Source organism: Mustela erminea, chromosome 1, assembly GCF_009829155.1.
Source record: "Mustela erminea isolate mMusErm1 chromosome 1, mMusErm1.Pri, whole genome shotgun sequence".
NCBI classification, from domain to species: Eukaryota; Metazoa; Chordata; class Mammalia; order Carnivora; family Mustelidae; genus Mustela; species Mustela erminea.
Genome location: NC_045614.1, coordinates 8,904,591 through 8,923,743, shown reverse-complemented (window position 1 = coordinate 8,923,743; position 19,153 = coordinate 8,904,591). Strand labels below are relative to the sequence as shown.

At 42.6% G+C, this 19,153-nt stretch overlaps 1 protein-coding gene across 3 annotated transcripts in view; it reads left to right on the top strand.

The window, feature by feature from the left end:
* The first annotated feature begins 302 nt into the window (after positions 1-302).
* Positions 303-19,153, top strand: part of LOC116572743 (zinc finger protein 709-like) — an 88,277-nt gene continuing 69,426 nt past the window's right edge. Inside the window, exons 1-5 of one of the 3 annotated variants that reach the window (XM_032312016.1) lie at positions 303-480; positions 4,935-5,140; positions 10,420-10,546; positions 10,741-10,813; positions 11,208-13,241. In XM_032312016.1, the coding sequence (XP_032167907.1) occupies positions 5,108-5,140; positions 10,420-10,546; positions 10,741-10,813; positions 11,208-12,771 (1,797 nt within the window). In that variant the 5' untranslated portion in view covers positions 303-480; positions 4,935-5,107 and the 3' untranslated portion in view covers positions 12,772-13,241. Of the gene's footprint in view, positions 481-4,934; positions 5,141-10,419; positions 10,547-10,740; positions 10,814-11,207; positions 13,242-19,153 lie in introns of those variants that run through there. The other 2 variants (XM_032312022.1, XM_032312005.1) reach the window with 2 other exon arrangements.

The following is a 19,153-nucleotide window of genomic DNA, read 5'->3' as shown; positions in this document are numbered from 1 at the left end:
TAATTTTTAAAACTGTGAAGTAAGGATGGGAAAGTGTTGGGTGGAAGACCCAACGCTTTCAAATCATCAAACATCAAAATGGAGCCAGGTGACTCCTAAGGGTCTGTATTTGTAAAGAAGGGTCAAGTTCCACAAGTGGACGGTCCGCATTACCCTCCAAAGTAAAAATCCCTGGAGAGAACGAGTTTCCGCCGCGGTCCCCCAGACATCTCCCCTCTGGCCAGCTGTCACTCCCGAGGGAGCGGGGGGTGGGCCTCGCTACCTGTCCAATCAGGGGAGACGTCAGGGCAGGTGGGCGGGGCGATGCTCCGCAGTCACTCCGCGGGAGGTTCTGGCTCCCGCCATTGTTGGGATTGTGGGGGGGGGGTCCCTGTCCTTAGAGCTTCCAGGTCGCCCTTCCCGGGTTTCTGTCTTTCTTAGACCTGTTCCTTCCCCGAAATCGTAGGCAGAACGCCGGGAGACCCCGGAAAGCTAGAGATGGTGAGTGTGCCGGCCGGGGCTTCCAGACAGGGGGGCGGAGTACCGGGTGGAACAGCCCGGAGACGGCGGGGGGCGCGAGCTGGCCTCCCTGCGGAGAACTATGAAGTCTGCGACTCGAGTCGGTCCGTGGCGCCGCTCGGACCTCAGTCCCCTCCCGCGCGCGGCCTGGGGCCTGGGCCCGCAGCCGAGACCCCGGCGTCCTGTCCCGTCCCTGCGCCCGGCAACTTCCGCCCTGGGGACGGCTCTGCGCCCGCAGCTCCGCATCTCTCCACATTGTGCGGTGACCCCCGGTGACTGGGGACGATCGTGACTGGCTCCCTGGAGTTCGTGCTCGGGAGGTGCCATGGCCTGTGGGGTCCTCAGCCCTTCCTTTCTTTTCAGAAGGGACCTCGTTTCTCCTGAGTGTCCCCAAATTGTGGGAAATCCACGATCCTGTCGCGACACCTGCGCCCCCCTCCACCCAACGCCCAGCTCTCCCTAGGACTGGCAGTCGTTGCGTAAATTTCCAGATTCCTCCTGGCCCACTTACCATTTCCAGTTCACAGCGTCACTAGGAACTAGCTATTCGTCCTTCATGGTGCATTTCATTTTTTTTTTTAAGATTTTATTTATTTATTTGATAGAGAGAAATCACAAGTAGATGGAGAGGCAGACAGAGAGAGAGAGAGAGAGAGAGAGGGAAGTAGGCTCCCCGCTGAGCAGAGAGCCCAATGCGGGACTCGACCCCAGGACCCCGAGATCATGACCTGAGCCTAAGGCAGCGGCTTAACCCACTGAGCCACCCAGGCGCCCCATGGTGCATTTCAAACAGACCCAGTATTTCAATGATTTATCATTTTTTCCTGTTCTCAGTGGATGGCGCTTTTAAACGGGTTTAGTTTTTGTTCATGGATATTTTACGGAAGAGAAAAATAGCGAATAATGACCTGGAACAACATTGTATGAAATCCTTGTGCCCCTCCTTCCAGGGTCGTTCCTAGGCACAGCCATCCTATGGGAAGTCCTTCTGCTGGAGGTTCCTCTTTGAAACTTTACTGGGTGACCTGTCCTGTAAGCACGATCCTTCCCTCGGTTTGTCACCTTTTTTTTTTTTTTTTTAATTTGACAGAGAGAGAGAGAGAAAGAGAGAGAGAACAGAAGCTGGCGGAGCCGTAGGCAGAGGGAGAAGCAGGCTCCCCCGCCGAGCTGGGAGCCCGATGTGGGGCTGGATCCCAGGACCCCGGGATCATCCCGAGCCAAAGGCAGATGTTTAACTGTCTGAGCCACCCAGATGTCCCTCGGTTTATCACCTTTAAACGATTTATTCAATGAACTTTAGTCTCAGATTTTTCAGTGAATAAAAATTTATTTAATCCATACATTGTGAAAAACTAAAATATTTCCAAAGAGTCAAGAAAGGGGTGAGTTCAGGGAAAAAAAAAAATTCGTGTTACCCTGCAGGTATTATTCTTTTTTACTTTTTTCCTCCCTTGAGTGTGTTCCTGATACTCTGAGGTCTGTTCTTTAATTTGGAATGAGTTCAAATGGATTTCCAAGGCTTAGACTTGCAGACCTATAATGTTCGACTATGTTTAGTAGTTTATAAAACAAGCTCTGTTAATAATTAACTTCTTATTATTTATTTATTTTTGTGACTGCAGTCCATACTTGTGAGGTTTCTTATTGAGCCAGTAAAGTGCCCTACATTTTTTTTTCCTCTTCCTTTCCACATAAACACTGATTTGAGTGATTTGCTGCATTGTTCAGACATTGAGTTTATGTCATTTAAGATATCACTGGTGGTGCAAAGCAATGTCAGTGGCAGGCAGAGTCCTCAAGATGGTGTCTCTAAGCTCTGAACCCCTTGAGCTTCCAAGGGGAAGTACATAATGCCCAGTTTTTCTTCCCGGATCGCCTCCCCTGCATGTGTGTGAAGTCCTAGAGTTCATTCCTGTGGTTGCTCACGTGTCTATTATCATTCCTTCCATATACTGACCCATTCCAGGGCTTCTGTCTCCACCAGGAAAGTCTAGAATTGGGATTTTTTTTTTAAAGATTTTATTTATTTATTCGACAGAGAGAGAGATCACAAGTAGGCAGAGAGAGAGAGGAGGAAGCAGGCTCCCTGCTGAGCAGAGAGCCCGATGTGAGACTCGATCCCAGGACCCTGAGACCATGACCCTAGCCGAAGGCAGTGGCTTAACCCACTGAGCCACCCAGGCGCCCGGGATTTTTTTTTTTTTTTTTTTTAAAGTAAGCTCTACGCCCAAGGTGGGGCTTGAGCTCACCATCCCAAGGTCAGGAGTCACATACTCTACCCACTGAGTCAGCCAGGTGCCCCTAGAATGTGGAACTTTCTGAATGTGGCTTTCCTTCTGTCCCGTGGGAAGCAGGCCCGCTCATATGTGTGGATCCTTATATGTCTTTACTTTGGGTTCCTTTAGTGATTAAATAGTACAGCCCTTTGGCTCTAGTTTCTTTAAGCACTTGGGCTCTGGAATTGTGAGTTGATTGAGAGATACAGTGGGAAAGCAAGAAAATTGTGGAACTAGATAGAATTTGTGTTCTCTTTAGACAGGAGAACTTTAAGACATGAGAGGCACTCAGTCAACTTTTCTTAAGGTCATTTTTCATTTTTGGATCAGTTAGAGCATGTCCATGCCCCTAGAGAATACTGACATTCAACAGGCTAAAGCAATTGAATTCCTGTTTTAATTGATGTAAGAAAAACTGCCCAAAGTTTAGGTAAATATTTGAAAACCCAGTGCATGTAAGGTGCTCAACTCAAACCCCTAATGTAAGTAATATGCTACTTATTTCTGGAAAATACCCTGCATGTGATCTAGGGAATGGACAAACTAGGGTGCCCCATGTCCTGCTAATTAGACATTTGAAAATTTTCAGAAACCATACAAATGGTTTACATTTTTGTAACCTCTAGTGGTTTTTTTTTTTTTTTTTTTGGTAACCTCTAGTGTTTAAAGGAATTATATCTTAAAATGATTTCCTGTTACAAAGTTAAAATGAAACCAAGACTGTTAAATACTATAATATACATACATTCATATATATATACATACATGAGTTCATATATATATACATATATATATGTATATATATTTAAAGATTTTATTTATTCCAGAGAGAGAGGGAGAGGGAGAGGGAGAGGGAAGGAGTGGAGGGAGAGGGACAAACCAGCTTCACACTGAGCACAGAACTTGATGTGGGGCTAGAGCTAAGGACCATGAGATCATGAACTGAGCCAAAACCAAGAGTCAGATGCTCAAGTGACTGAGCCACCCAGGCGCCCCAAGTTTATATATATATTTACAATAAATTGGGGCACCTGGGTGGCTCATTGGGTTAAGCCTCTGGCTTCGGCTCGGTCATGATCCCAGGATCCTAGGGTTGAACCCTGCATCAGGCTCCCTGCTTCCTCCTCTCTCTCTCTGCCTGTCGCTCTGCCTACTTGTGATCTCTCTCTGTCAAATAAATAAGATAAAATCTTTAGAAAATAAAATAAAATAAAATAAATTTGTAAGATAGGGAGTGTAACTTAATAAAATCACCGTGAACGGATCTGAGTTCCTTCCAGCACTATTAAGCCCAGCCACTCCCAAATACAGAGTTTTGATCATTTCTCGAGCCTCCTATATCCAAGAAGCAGTTGCAAGTGTATATTATTCTTACTGATGTTTGTCCTTGTCACTTACAAGTTGTCTTCACAAAAATGAGACCTCTTGCACTGTACCCTCTAACAATAGTTCATATGGCCCTTGAAGGATCGAAACCATATACAAAACCTGTTCAGTGAAGGGTTGATTATTCCCAGTGCTTCTCCTTTGGTGAAAAGCTGAATTTGACTTATTCTTACCTGGAACAACTGAATGACACCTCACAGTCGATTGCCACAACTGTGTAACTGTAACTGTGGTCACGCCCAATGGACCTCTATACTCAGTCCCCAACTTTAGGGAAATTATTGATTCAACCAATCAACAATAGGGTTAATACCCTGCTGTCCCAGATTGGGTGGGGTCTGTTCTGGTTGGTGCTTATCTCAACAGCCTCACAGCGGCAGTGGCCTTTATCTTGAAGGGACACAGTACACCTTTTCTGGGTTATCCTCATGGATCTTCAACAGTTTTGCCCTCCCAAACAGTCATCTGAACTGCATCTGGGTTTCTCCAAGAACACAGGTGCCCCATTAATGATCTCCTCCCCTGGGGACATACTAAGGAGGCAAACATTGAGAAAAGGAGCTAGCAAAATGTGGATGGGGCATTGTCATGCGTGAATGTGAGGCCTGGTCAACCCTGTTATTTTACTGGAAATTGTTTGATAATGTGACACCTCCCCTCTCTAATATCACAAGGAAATAGCTCTTCTCCCAGCAGCACTCACATCTACTATGTTCCAGAGGAAACATATTTCTTGTTTACAAATTTTACTTGAACTCATTTATGCTCTTACAGTGGGTACTGGTACCTCAAAAGGCTGGAGATTCCTGAAACTGCCACTGAGCCGGCCGCGGTAGTGTCCGCAGCCTCCTTCTTCTTCCCTTGACTGCTTCCTTGACCTCCTTTCATGCCTTCTGGACTTACCCATGATGGCCTTGAAAAAGGCTGCTCTTTGACCAGCTTGAGACATGGGGCAAACCGTGGACCTTTGGGATAGCCAGGTACACGAGAGCATGGCCCCCTTTTGCAGTCTTTTGCAAGATGCCATGGTTGTGGAGGAAGACGCCCCCCTTTCCCAGACCCCTGGGCTCTCTGGGGAGCTCCATAGGAGTATCTGAGTGCAAAGCAATGGGAGTTCATAGACTTTAGGTATGACATCACCACGTTTGTGCGTAATGGAGTTTAGGCAGAACTGCTGCTTCTTATGTCTGAATTAGATCAGACCAGAGGGTCATCACAACTTACTGTACATCAATCAGTGATCTTAGCACCAGTTGACAGTTGACACCGTCTTCACCTGTTCACTAGTCTGGAGTGACTCTCTGAGTTGCCCTGCTGGGGTGAAAGGACTCTAGGAATCCTATGTCTCTACTATCCCCAATACAAATAAAAGTAACACTTGTCTGTATGTATATTAAGGCCAGAACACAAGGCCTTGCCAGGAGCCATGTAATCGATGTCTAAGTCCAGATGTTACCGATAGTAACAAAGGCACTCATTTCACTTCTCAAAGTACACTGTGCTGGGCCATTCTCACAGGCATTCACTGGAAGTTTCTCCTCTCTTCTAAGTCTCAGGGTGAAGACTTCATAAAGCACCATAATGGCTTACTGAAATAAGTTGAAATACATTGAATGAAGGATGGTCTGTGCCTCACATGGGTCAGTTATTAGGTGTGAATATTAATGTGTCTCTTTTTCTTTTCCTAGTAGACTTTTTTTTTTAAGAGAAGTTCGGTTTACAGAAAATTTAATCGGAAAGTACAGAGACTTCTCACAAAATCCCTCTGCTTGGACACAGTTTGTCCTATATTTTATATCTTGTATTGTTGTAATACATTTGTTACATTTGTTGAACCAACTTTAGTGCATGAAGTCCATACATTAAGATTGACTCTGTGTTGTATAATCTCAGGACCTCAGCTAATGTGAAATGACCTGTCTCTGTCACTTTTTTTTCAAGATTTTATTTATTTATTTGACAGAGAGAGAGATCACAAGTAGGCAGAGCAGCAGCAGGTCGGGGTGGGGGAAGCAGGCTCCCTGCTGAGCAGAGAGCCCGATGTGGGGCTTGATCCCAGGACCCTGAGATCATGACCCAGGCCAAAGGCAGAGGCTTAACCCACTGAGCCACCCAGGCACCCCTGTCTGTCATTTTTGTATCCTATAGAATACTTTCACTCTCTTGAAAATCTCCTGTTCTCTACCTGGTCATTCACCCCTCCCTCCCACCCCAAAGCCCAAGTAACCAAAGATCTTTTGATGCCTTTTAATTTTCTCTTTTCTGGGAAATGCCCTATGATTGGAATCATAGTGTGTAGCCTTGTTATATAGTTTTCTTTCACTTAGAATATGATTTTTAACTGTCCTCGAGTCTTTTTGTTTGATAACCTGATTTCTCTCGTCACTGTAAAATATTTCATCCAGTGGATATACCAGTGATATTTTTTTTTAATCAGCTCACCTATTGAAGTTGTCTTGGTTCCATGTAAGTCATGACAAGTGTGCATAAAGCTCCTGTAAACATTCACCTGTAGGATTTTTATGAACATAAGTTTTAAATTCATTTGTGTACATTTGAAACACATAATTGCTGCATAGTATGGTAAATGTAGGCTTAGTGTTAAAGAACTGCCTTTCTTCCAATGTAGGTTTACCATTTTCCGTTTCCACCAGCAATGAAGTTGGTTTGATGTTCTCATGATGTTTAGCCATTGTAACAAGCAACTGGTAATACCTCATTGTTCTTTTTTAAATTTTTATTTAAAAAAATTTTGTTTAAAGATTTTTATTAATTATTTGACATACAGAGATCACAAGTAGGCAGAGAGGCAGGCAGAGAGAGGGAGGGGGAAGCAGGCTCCCCGCTGAGCAGAGAGCCCAAAGCAGGACTCGATCCCAGGACCCTGGGATCATGACCCAAGCCAAAGGCAGAGGCTTAACTCACTGAGCCACCCAGGTGCCCCTCTCATTGTTCTTTTTATGTGCAACTTCCTAATGAGATAAGATTTTGAAATTGTTTTCATGTGCTTATTTACTGTCTATATATCACTGATGAGGGATGTGTTTAGATATTTTCCCATCTTCATTTGGATTGTTTTCCATTTGTTGGCATTTTAAGAATATTTTGCTTGTGTTCAATGTCAGTCCTTTATCAGATAAGTGATTTTGAAAGATTTTCTGCCAGACTATGGCTTGTGTTTTCATTCTGTTAACTTCTGTTTCACTGAGTAGTTTTTCACTGTAATGAAAACATTTGTTGTTGTTGTTTTTTAAGAAAATTAGTCACCAAACACCACATCACCAGGATTTTCAACTGTCTTATCTTTTAGGAGTGTTGAAATTAACAATTTGTACTAAGATCTATGATCAAATTTGAGTTAACTTTTGTGAAAGGTATAAATTCTGTAGATTAAAAAAATTTTTTTTGCATGTGGATGTCTAGTTCTTTTGGCATTATTTCTTGGAAAAACTGTTTCCATTGAGTTACCTTTGGTTCTTTGTTAAAGATGAGTTCACTGTATTTGTGTAGATTTCTGGAAAGCAATTGCCTTTCTATATTAACTTCATATAATTTTTCTAAAGATTTTATTCATTCATTTGAGAGGGAGAGAGAGAGAGCATGCACAAGCCGGGCAAGTGGCAGGCCAAGGGAGAGGGAGAAGCAGGCCCCCACTGAGCAATGAGATGGATACAGGGCTTGATCCCAGGACCTTGGGGTCATGACCTGAGCCAAAGGCAGACATTTAACCAACTGAGTCACTCAGGCACCCCAACTTTTTACATATTTATTCTTTTTTTAAAGTAGGCCCCATGCCCAATGTGCGGCTTGAACTCACGACCTAAGATTAAGTGTTGTACGCTCTATTAACTGAGTCAGCCAGGCACCCAAATATTCACTTTCTTTAAAAAAGATTTTATTTATTTATTTGAGAGAGATAATGCACATGTGAGAGAGCAAAAGTTGGGGGGAGATGCAGAGGGAGAGGGAAAAGCAGACTTCCTGCTGAGCAGGCACCCTGATGCAGAGCTTGATCTCAGGATGCTGGGATCACAACCCAGGCTGAAGGCAGACACCTAACCAACTGAGCCACCTAGGTGCCCCTTAACTTTTAAAAATATTTTTAAAAAAGATTTATTTTTTATTTTTAAAAAAGATTTTATTTATTCATTTGACAGAAAGAGAGATCACAAGCAGGCAGAGAGGCAGGCAGAGACAGAGAGGGAAGCAGGCTCCCCACTGAGCAGAGAGCCTCTGTGACAGGTAGAGGCTTAACCCACTGAGCCACCCAGGCGCCCTGATTTATTTATTTTAGAGAGAGAGAGAGTGCAAGCAAGGGGAGGGGAAGGGCAGAGGGAGAAAAGCAGGCTCCCTGCTGGGAGTGGAGCCCCATGGGCCTGATCCTGTGACCCAAAAGTTGGATGGATGCTCAGTCAGCTGAGCCACCCAGGCTCCCATAGCTTTTTATCTTTTATTTTTGCTCTTGGTTCGTGGGGTTTTCTTTGTTATTTGGAATTTTTTTCATTTTCTCAATTGACAATCTTTTTTATTAAAGATTTTATTTATCTATTTAACAGAGAGAGAGAGAGAGAGAGAGAGAGAGAGAGAGAGAAAGGGAACACAAGCAGAGGGAGTGGGAGAGGGAGAAGCAAGATTCCTGCTGAAGAGGGAGCCTGATGTGGGGCTCGATCCCAGGACCCTGGGATCATGACGTGAGCCAAAGGCAGATGCTTAACGACTGAGCCACCCAGGTGCCCCTCAATTGACAATCTTGTCATGATACAAAGACAGTTTTATTTCTTACTTCCCCAAATGTTTATGTTTCATTTTTTGTTATTTACCTTTTGTTATTGCCCTTGTCTGAGTGTATTAGCTAAGAATTCCAGTATAATGTCATTTAAGTGTAGTGAGAGGGGACATTCTTGTCATCACCCCGAGGTTACCAGAAAGCATGTTTGTTTGTTTGTTTGTTTTCCAAATCATGCACTTACATTAAATAAGTTCCCAGTTGATGTAGAGGTACATGGGGCCAGTGGGGTGGTATTCTCTTACATCAGTGATTTGCTGTCAGTCTTTTTAGTGGGCCCTTGTCCCTGGGCTTGCCCTACTATAAGGAGAAAGAAGTATGGTAAGTATCCTCAGTTCCTAGCAAATTCCTCTTGAATCCCTTGAAATTACTTCAGTATTAATCGTGAATGAGTGTGTTTTGTCTAATGAGGCACCTCTTGTCCACTTACTAGGTAGCTTTTATCGTGGGGTTTTGGATTCCTGAAATAGCAAGCTTTTTTAAAAAAAAAAATTATTTGAGAGGGAGAGAAAGAGAGGGAGCAGAGGAAAGAGCAGATGGAGAGGGAGAAGCAGACTCCACGCTGAGCAGGGAGCCTGAGTGGGGCGGGATCCTGGGACTCTGGGATCATGACCTGAGCCGGAAGCAGACACCCAACCAACTGAGCCACCCAGGTGCCCCCTAAAATAGCAAGCTTTGATTAAATGTTTAGAATGTTGAGCTGTAGCTCCTGGCTTCTGGGTATAGGACAGGAACTGGAGATTGGGTTAATCACCAGTGGCCAGTGATTTAATAAATTGTGCCGATGTAATGAAACCTCCATCAAAATTCTTAAAGATGGAATTCTGACAGTTTGTGCAAGGGTGAGTCCACCCAGGTGCTGGGAGGTTGGTGTGTCCATGGCGAGGGAGGAGCTGTGCACACCCTGTTTTCTATTCCCCTTACCCATACCACTGCCTTAACTTTCCTATGCATTGCAGCTTTTCTCTGTTCCTGGGTTGTATGCTTTACAGTAAATGGGTAATGGTAAATAAAGTATTTTGCTAAGTTTCTCAAAATCATTTCAGTAAATTAACAGATAAGACAGAGTGTAGCAGAAATCTGTGAATTTGTAATTGGCTACTGAAATAGTAAACTTGGCTCCCCATTTGTAGCTGGTAATACAAGTAGGGGCAGTGTGTGGGACTGACTTCTTAAACTATGAATCTGACTTAAATTTTGGGTAGTTTAGGTTAGAATTGAATTGTTGGACACCTGTTTGGTGACATAGAATTGGAGAAGTGGCTGTGGAACAAATACCACATATTTGGTGTCAGGAGTGAGAAAACACTATCATCCTTACAATGTCCCACCTTTGGAACAGGAAGGAAAGAAATACCCTTGCCCCTCAGGTCACTTGGGCTCTGGAAGTCATATGTAAACTGCTTATTAATTGAGTATAAGTCTTCAGTGGTCTGCCTCACCCATCCTATATACATATATGGGATTATTCAGGACTCAGTGGCCTTTGAGGATGTGACTGTGAAGTTCACCATGGAGGAGTGGGCTCTCCTAGATCCCTCCCAGAAGAAACTCTACAGAGATGTGATGCAGGAAACCTTCAGGAACCTGGCCTCAATAGGTAGGATGATGACATTCTTACTTGCTAAATCAATTAGAGATTCAGTGTAACTTGCTCATCAGGGCTATTTCAGGGGAGAAAAATGGGATGGGAATATTTTCATTAATAAACCTGCTGTGGTCACAACTCATCATGGACCTAGAATCCTAACAATTTTTCTATAAATTTTTATAATTTATACTGCTTTTTTCTAGTTTGTGGTTCAGAGGAAAAATGGGATATCCATGACAGTGAAGATCAGAATGAAAATCATGGGACAGATCTAAGGTGAGTAGCATTCACATGAGAAAACAGAGTTTCATTAAAGAATCTAGAGATGTCATGAAATTTTTAAAACAAGCAAATAAATCACCCCAGCTTTAAATTCATTGATCCTTAAGATATTTTCACCAAAAGTTTTTTTTCCTCACATGTAACTGAGATGTACAGTTTCTGAAAAATGGTGTATCTGAAAACTGCATGTAGAAATACCATTTATGAATATTACTGTTTTGATAATACTTAAGATAGAGGCCTGTTGCAAAGCTCTCAGTATGTTCATTTTCAAACAATCAAAATATGCAGAAAATCACCATTTTCCTTGAAGATGGTACAAAAGTCACTGTCATAATTAATAAGATTATTAATAACCTATTAACAATATGCTTCTCATATTTTACAGCAGTCAAATGGTAGAAAGACTCCGTAAAAGCAAAGAATGTAGTCAGTATGAAGAAATCTTCAGCCAGATTCCACATGATAATCAGAAGAAGAAAAGTCCTACCAGAATAAAACTACGTAAATGTACTTTGTGTGGACAAGTGTTCATGTGTCATTCATCCTTTAACAAGCACTTGAGATCTCACACTGGACACAAACCATATGAGTATCAGGAATGTGAAGAGAAGCCTTATAAATGTAAGGAATGTGGGAAATCCTTCAAGCATCGGCAATCCATCCGAATGCATGAAAGGACACACACTGGACAGAGACCCTATGAATGTAAACACTGCGGAAAAGCTTTCATTTGTCGCAATTACTTTCAAATTCATGAAAGGGCACACAGTGGGGAAAAGCCCTACAAGTGTACAAAATGTGGCAAAACCTTCAGTTATTCAAGTAACTTACGTAAACATGAAAGGACTCATATTGGAGAGAAACCTAGCGAATGTAAGCAATGTGGTAAAGCTTTCCGTTGTCTCAGGTCCTTTCGAATCCATGAAAGGATACACAGTGCAAAAAAGCCCAAGGAATGTACAAAATGTGGTAAAACCTTCAGTTATTCAAGTAATTTACGTAAACACGAGAGAAGTCATAAGGGGGAGAAACCCTATGAATGTAAGGAAAGTGGGAAAGCCTTTCATCCTCTTATCAAATTTCGAAGATACATGATCAAGCAAAGTGAAGATGGACTTTATAAATGTAAGGAGTGTGGGAAAGCCTTCAGGTGTCCCAAAAACTGTCGTAGTCACGAAATGACACACAGTGGAGTGAAGCCCTACGAATGTAAGGAATGTGGTAAAGCTTTCAGTTCTCCCAGGTCCCTTGGAAAACACAGAAGAATTCATACTTCAGGGAAGCCTCATGAATGTAAGGGATGTGGTAAAACTTTTCGTTATCCCAGTTCCCTTCGAAATCATGAAAGAACTCATACTGGGGAGAAACCTTATAAGTGTAAGGAATGTGGGAAAGCTTTTAGTTGTCCCAATTACTTTCGAATTCATGAAAGAACTCACACTGGAGTCAAACCATATGAATGTAAGCAGTGTGGAAAAGCTTTCAGTTGTGCCCAGTCCTTTCGAATACATGAAAAGACACATAGTGCAGAAAAACCCTATGAATGTACAAAATGCGGTAAAATCTTCAGATATTCAAGTAACTTACGCAAACATGAGAGATCACATACTGATGATAAACACTATGAATGTAAACTATGTGGTAAGGCCTTCAGCAGTCACTATTATGTTCAAAAACATGAAAGAACACACACTGGAGAAAAGCCTTATGAATGTAAGGAATGTGGGAAAGGCTTCATTTTTCGGTCAGGTGTTCGATCACACATGGTGATCCACACTGGACATGGTCCTTATAAATGTGAGAAATGTAAGAAAGCATTTATTTCTCCCAGTTCGTTACAAACACATGAAAGAACTCACACTGGAGAGAAACCTTATCGATGTAGAATTTGTTGTAAAGCCTTCAGTCTTATTCATTCTTTACAAAATCATGAAAGAACTCATATGTGAGACAAAGTCTATGGAAGTAAGGAATGTAAGAAAGCTGTCATTTGTTGCTTAGTCTTTCATGCACACTGGAGAGAAACTATAGAAACGTATGGAATGTAGGAAAGCCTTCTGTTATCCTGTTTCCTTCAGAACTTACCAGAAAAGTCAATAGAGAGAATTTCATTGATGGTAAACAATGTAGGAAATCTTCACTTGTCCCACAACACTGAAAATCATGTTAGATTATTCCCTGGATTCATACTATAGACTAAAAAATAAGAACTTTTTACAGATATTTTAAAGGTAGTGTGAAAATTATATGGGAAAGAAAGAAGTAATATAGGTAAACTTTGTGAACATGAATTCATGGAGAATACTTATGAAAATTCACAACATTAAAGAAATTATAAATGTTATACACACTATGGTCTTTATCAGATTTTCATTCCTTTTTGAAAAAAAGATTTTATTTATTTATTTGTCAGAGAGAGCGAGTAAGAGAGCTCAAGCAGGCAGATTGGCAGGCAGAGGCCGAGAGAGAAGCAGGCTCCCCGCTGAGCAAGGAGCCCGATGTAGGACTTGATCCCAGCACCCTGGGATCATGACCTGAGCTGGAGACAGCAGCATAACCAACTGAGCCACCCAGCCAGAATTGAGGAGAATTCTTAAAAGTATTTCTCTGTACTGTGGACTTCCACTTACTTTTACAAGCAGATTCTGAAGTGAGATAATTATGTAGGCACTTTTAAAACAAGAGTTCCCAAGTTTAATAAGTAAATTTTTCCTTAGTAACATTTTTATACTCTTATTTTGAAATCTGTTGGGTCCATGGGTGATTGAAGTGTATTTCTAATATGCAAGTATGTTTAATTTTTATATTTAAAATTAGGTAAGGAAAGGAATGTTGAAAAATAACACTTTCGTATTTTCCTTTCCCTGGTGTCCCCCTGTGGGGCAAGTACTCAGTATGCTTTAGTCATTATTTCTATATTCTGCATTTCTTTATTAACAGAAAGCTCCCATCTCATTGGCCTGAAGAGCTTTATTCTGTTTTCCTAAATAGTTGCCATACAGTTGTGAATATGTAAAGTTCATCATACATTATAGTCTTGTGAATTATTTTCTTCTTTTGTCCTTTGCTCTTTGTCATTGGTTATGGCTGGGACTTGGAGTATAGAGTTACATTAAGAATAGAGGTCTGTGTGAGATAGAAAAATAAATCTAGAGTTGGAAATGACCCTCCTTGAAGCTGTTAATGTCAAAGTCAGTCATGCAAACTACTAGATTCCTAGAATCTGTTGCATTTATGGTTTCATGTTAGAATTTACCAAAGCCTAATTTACATAAAACTTGGAATTCAGAAGTGAAATAGGACTAGGCACATTTTTCAGCCACCTGTATAGAGGTGGGTAGAAGCATACACCTTCACAGACACGTGCTTCCAGCCTGTTTTCCTTATTCCTTTTTTTTTTTTTCCCCCTGGAAACCAAGAATAATCTCAAAACCACCGCCAACTGCTTGACTTCCATTGGATCTGAGCAGTAGGCTTCTCCACTTGGCTCCAGAGTTCTACATCAAAGATCCAGCATGGGTTAAAATTTTCCTGTAAGTCCTCAAGTACCCACAAATTTAGATTGTTATGGTTGAGAATGTTCTCTGAAGTGTTACTCTCCTCTTTTCTAGATTTTATTCATATAAAGTCTAATTTGTGTATTAGACATATTTTTCTGTTAATACCTATTGACTGTTCTTTTGAGATGATGGAGTGTTCTCTATCTTGAGAGTGTTACAGTTATACATTTGTGAAAATACATAACTACTCTTAAATTACATGTGTATATTTACTAAAAGCAATTAATAGAAAATAGTAAAAATGTTGTTACATGCTAGGAAAATGTTAAAACCCTAACTTTGATTTCTGTGTGCGCCGTATGTCCTCCAACGTGGGGTCCTTCGTAGGAAGTAGTCTAAGAACGGGGGAAGAGGCCACCAGAGACCTGTCTTGGAACCCAGCCTGACATAGGAAACACCCTCCAGGGACACACCTACCTGCATGTCATACACATATCTGGTGAGAAAGCCATAAGGCTCCCAGTGCCACCTCAAACAGCAGGATTCTCAGATCATAACTTAAGAATGCTGTTGTCTGAAACAAGGGTGCAGCTAACGGATGCTGGTGGGAGCTGCCTGGGTTTTTCCTAATCTAATCTTGGGTTATCAACATCAGGTTCCCTGAGAGCTGGTCTTGAGGCCATTTCCAGGTGTTACGTTTCTCATCTCTTACCTTCTTGCCTTCTCTGGGCCAGCTTGCTGAGAAACAAGTTTAAGTCATACATATCTATTTAGGTGTGTGTGTGTGTGTGTGTGTGTGTGTGTGTGTGTGTATTTTTTAAGGGCGGACAGGAGGGGCAGGTTTAGAGAGAGACTTAAGCGGGCTCCATGCCCAGGGCTGAGCACCACCTAGGGCTCAGTCTCACAACCCTGAGATTATGACCTCAGCAGCAATCAAGAGTCAGACGCTTAACCAACCGAGCCACTTAGGTGCCCCCCAAGTTTAGGGTTAATGCAACACCTGTACTATTCTAGAAATGTTCTTGGTCACAACTGCAGATGACTGCGAAGTGATGCTGTGGAAGAACCTGGAACGGTCAGGAGACACCGGCCCCTCAAGCAGAGTCACCCCTGCTGCCCACGAGCATCAGCTAGGCACCAACCAGCGCATCTTCATAGTAGTCTCAAAACCTCCCGTGATGTCAAAAAAGAGAACCCTGCTTTGTTCTAGTCCCAGGCACCGCTGTCCCTAAACCTCCCTCCCTGCGTTTGTGGCACAGGCCACCTTGAGGCTTCAGCTGCCCATGTGCCAACTAAGCCCAGGTTCCCTTCCTTCAGAGCCTCCCTGCAGGGTGAGTTTGGAGGCAACCCCCAAGGCCCAGGCCAACTCTCTTCTGGACTAGGACTTAGCCTACAGAGTACCGGCCGGTGGTCTGTGGGAAATGGAGATCCCTGACGGACCCTCCACAGCCCCAAGTTTCCCTTTGTAAACATGGCCCCCAGAATGCAATGGGGTCCAACGTTTAAAAAGTGGCAGAAACACGGCGGATTCCCTCCCTCCCGAAAGCACCCAGACGCAGGAGGTGGTGCCCTCCTTTGTCAGAGACCACACCACCTGATATCTTGAAGACACAGAAATGAGTTCTGGAATGTCTTAACGTTGTCTTGCAACAGCATCTAGTGCTTTCCTGTGGCTGTGAGACCTGGAGTTTAAGGTTCTGAGGCTGCCACGCTCCCCACCAGCAGATGGTAACTAGGACGGACAGCCATCAAGGCCTCGGTGAGGACAGGCCAACATGGCTGACCCGAGTGAGGTCTGTGCACAGATGAGACCTCAGGCGGGCACGGATACCATACTGAGGAGAATACAGCAGAGGACATGGCACCAGGGAGAGGAGATACCAGTCTGTGTTCCCCTCAGTATATGTGCTGCCGAAGCGAGCAAAACGCGGGGCACCTGAGTGGCTTAGTTGGTTAAGTGTCTGACTTGGGTTTCTGCTCAGGTCATGCTCTCAGGGTCATGTTCTCAGGGTCATAGGAAATCATGCCTGGCATGGGGCTCTGTGCTCAGCAGAGAATCTGCTTGAGATTCTCTCTCTCTCCTTCTGCCCCTCCCGCCCTCAAATAAACAAATAAATCTTAAAAAGAAAAGCAAAATGAGGACATGTAACGTCATGAGGGGTGTGTTTCTAGATGCAGTTGCAGCAGCGTTGGGGGCTGGCCCACAGTAGCTCCAGCTATCATGGGCCGCAACTCACCTCTCGAGGCTCCTGAGTTGCCTTCTTTTAGACATGACCTTGTATGGTTTCTGTTCAGGAAGTGTGAAGTCACTGGGCCATCAGGAAGGGCACATGGATCCTCCTTTGGGAGTTGGTTTGTTTGGGGGCCAGACGACACCCCTCTGTCACATGGGAAGGAGATGAGAACAATTCACTCGGCTTTGATCAAGCCAAGCAGACATGGTTCCTGTGATGAGGTGGGTGAGAGTGTGTGAGGCCAGTTAGTCAACAAGGGTCAATCTCCAGTGTAACAGGCGCTCTAGTGGGTACTGCAGTGAGTGACAGGGAGCAAACATCCTTGTCCCCTTAAGGTTGACATTCTAGAAGACCAGAACTACAAGTAAGATACCTAATGTATCTTAGGTGGTAGTCCTAAGGAAGGAGAGAAAACTTCAGGGGAATTCAGAGGGCCTGGGCTGGCCATTTCTGGGCCATTATCTCTGGGGTCTGTGAATTTGGGTATTTGTGTGTGTCCCCACAAATGTGTCATGACCGTCTCCAATTCCCTATGTTAGCCTGGGAAGGTGCGCATGTCTGTTCTCTGGAACATTTTTTAGTCTTGCCTAATTGCCCTAATTGTACCCCCTCCATTACCACATCAAAATGAACTGGTGAGAGCAAACTTTTTTTGTCTTTTTTTCTGATCTTAGAAAGCTTTTATTTTTTCACCATCAAGTATTTGTTAGCTCTGGGTTTTTCCTTGATTACGGATTTCATGCGGACGTAGCTTTTTGAGGTAGTTTATCACAGCTAATTGAGTGTTTCTCTTGTGAGGGTGTGTTGAACTTTGTCAACTGCTTGTTTGTATTTATTGAGATGATTCTCCAGTTTTTGACATTTATTCTATGAACGGCCCATTACATTAATTCCTTTTCAGATGTAAAACCAACATTGTTTCCATTCCATGGTTTGAATCCCAAGTAGTCATGATGTTTATATAGTGCTGGGATCAGCTGGTTAGTATTTCATTGTGGCTTTTTTCATGCACAGTAAAAGGAAGTATTTGTGTACTGTATTATAATGTTGTGTATAGTATAAAATCATCCAATACGGTATGGCGTATACTTTTACAGACTATTATCATCCATAATGGGTATCATTACCATGTCTGTCCACAGAATTATTTAAATAAGCCATTCACATACCCCCATGGCATATAGGAGAACCTCACCAATTTGATTCTGCAAAGCCCACCTCCCTTTGCCCTCGCTGGTTTTCTCTGCTCCAGATTGGAACTGAAGTGTCAATATATGTTTCCAAAAATTGTAGTAATTTATTAGCCTGAGATCGAAATGAGTATGTCCAGTTTGATTTTTATTATTTTTGCCAAGACATATGGGATCCTCTTTTGTATTTGAGTCATTATGAGGCACGATTATCATAGAGTGCTTAATCCCAAAGGGGTGACATTGGATAAGGACTTCTCCCAGACAACTAGATCATTGGCAATCCTAAAGGTCTGTAAAAATGTGGAGATAAAGTAGACTGTTGGCCAGGACTTCCTCCAGCATGATTTTCTGGAGTATGATTCATCCTGCTGCCAGTGGGTCCTGTCTTTGATCAGGGGTGGCCTCGTTAAGGACAGAGAGCAGCAGCTCTCCCATGTTCTCCATCACATGTGCTGGTGATAGGCTACCATGGATACTACAACAGGTGCAAGATATATTCTTAATAGCAGAGCAAAGCTTATTTCAAAATGTAAAGGACATTACTTTTGCAAATCAAAGAGAAGAAAAATGCGGACTTTAAATTGCTTTTTTTTACATAACCTCGGAAAAGATAAGAAACAAATTATGTTGTTATCTATAGGAGCATGGGGAGACTAGATGTCAATGCCAGAAGACAAGCTGGGAGTGTCTTCAGCTGCATTTCTACATCTCAGTCTAAGTTTTTGAACTTGATAATCATAATAAACAATTCATGATAAGAAATTTGTCTTACCCATATATTTCTTTACATTATACAAATTGATTTATAGATTACTTACAGTTATATTTATTGATCACATCAATATAGATAAAAAGAGAAAAGATTCAAATTCATGCAATCAGGAAGAGGGACATTGCTACCGACATTATGGAGATAAAAGGATGGTGAAAGGAATTAATGAGAAATTGTCTAGAAACAAACTAGATAATTCAGATGAAATGGACAAATTCCTTAAAACAACAAACTACTGAAACTACCTCAAGAATAAATTGGAAGGGGCGCCTGGGGAGCTGAGATGGTTGAGCATCTGCCTTCCGCTCAAGTCTTGATCTACAGGTTTTGGGATCGAGCCCCATGTTGGGCTCCTGCCTTGCCTGGAAGTCTGCTTCTCCCTCTCCTTTTGTCTCTCCCCGTGCTTGTGCTTGCTTTGTCTCTCTCTCTCTCAAATGAATGAATAAAATCTTTAAAAAAAAAAAAAGGTGGGAAATCTGAATACCTCTATAACAAGTAAGGAGGTTGAATTAGTAAACAAAGAACGACCACAAATTGAGCCTAGGCCCAGATGGCTTCAATGCAGAATTCTCCAGAATATTCAAAGATCATTTAATACCAATCCTTCACAACTCTTTTAAAAATTTAAGTGA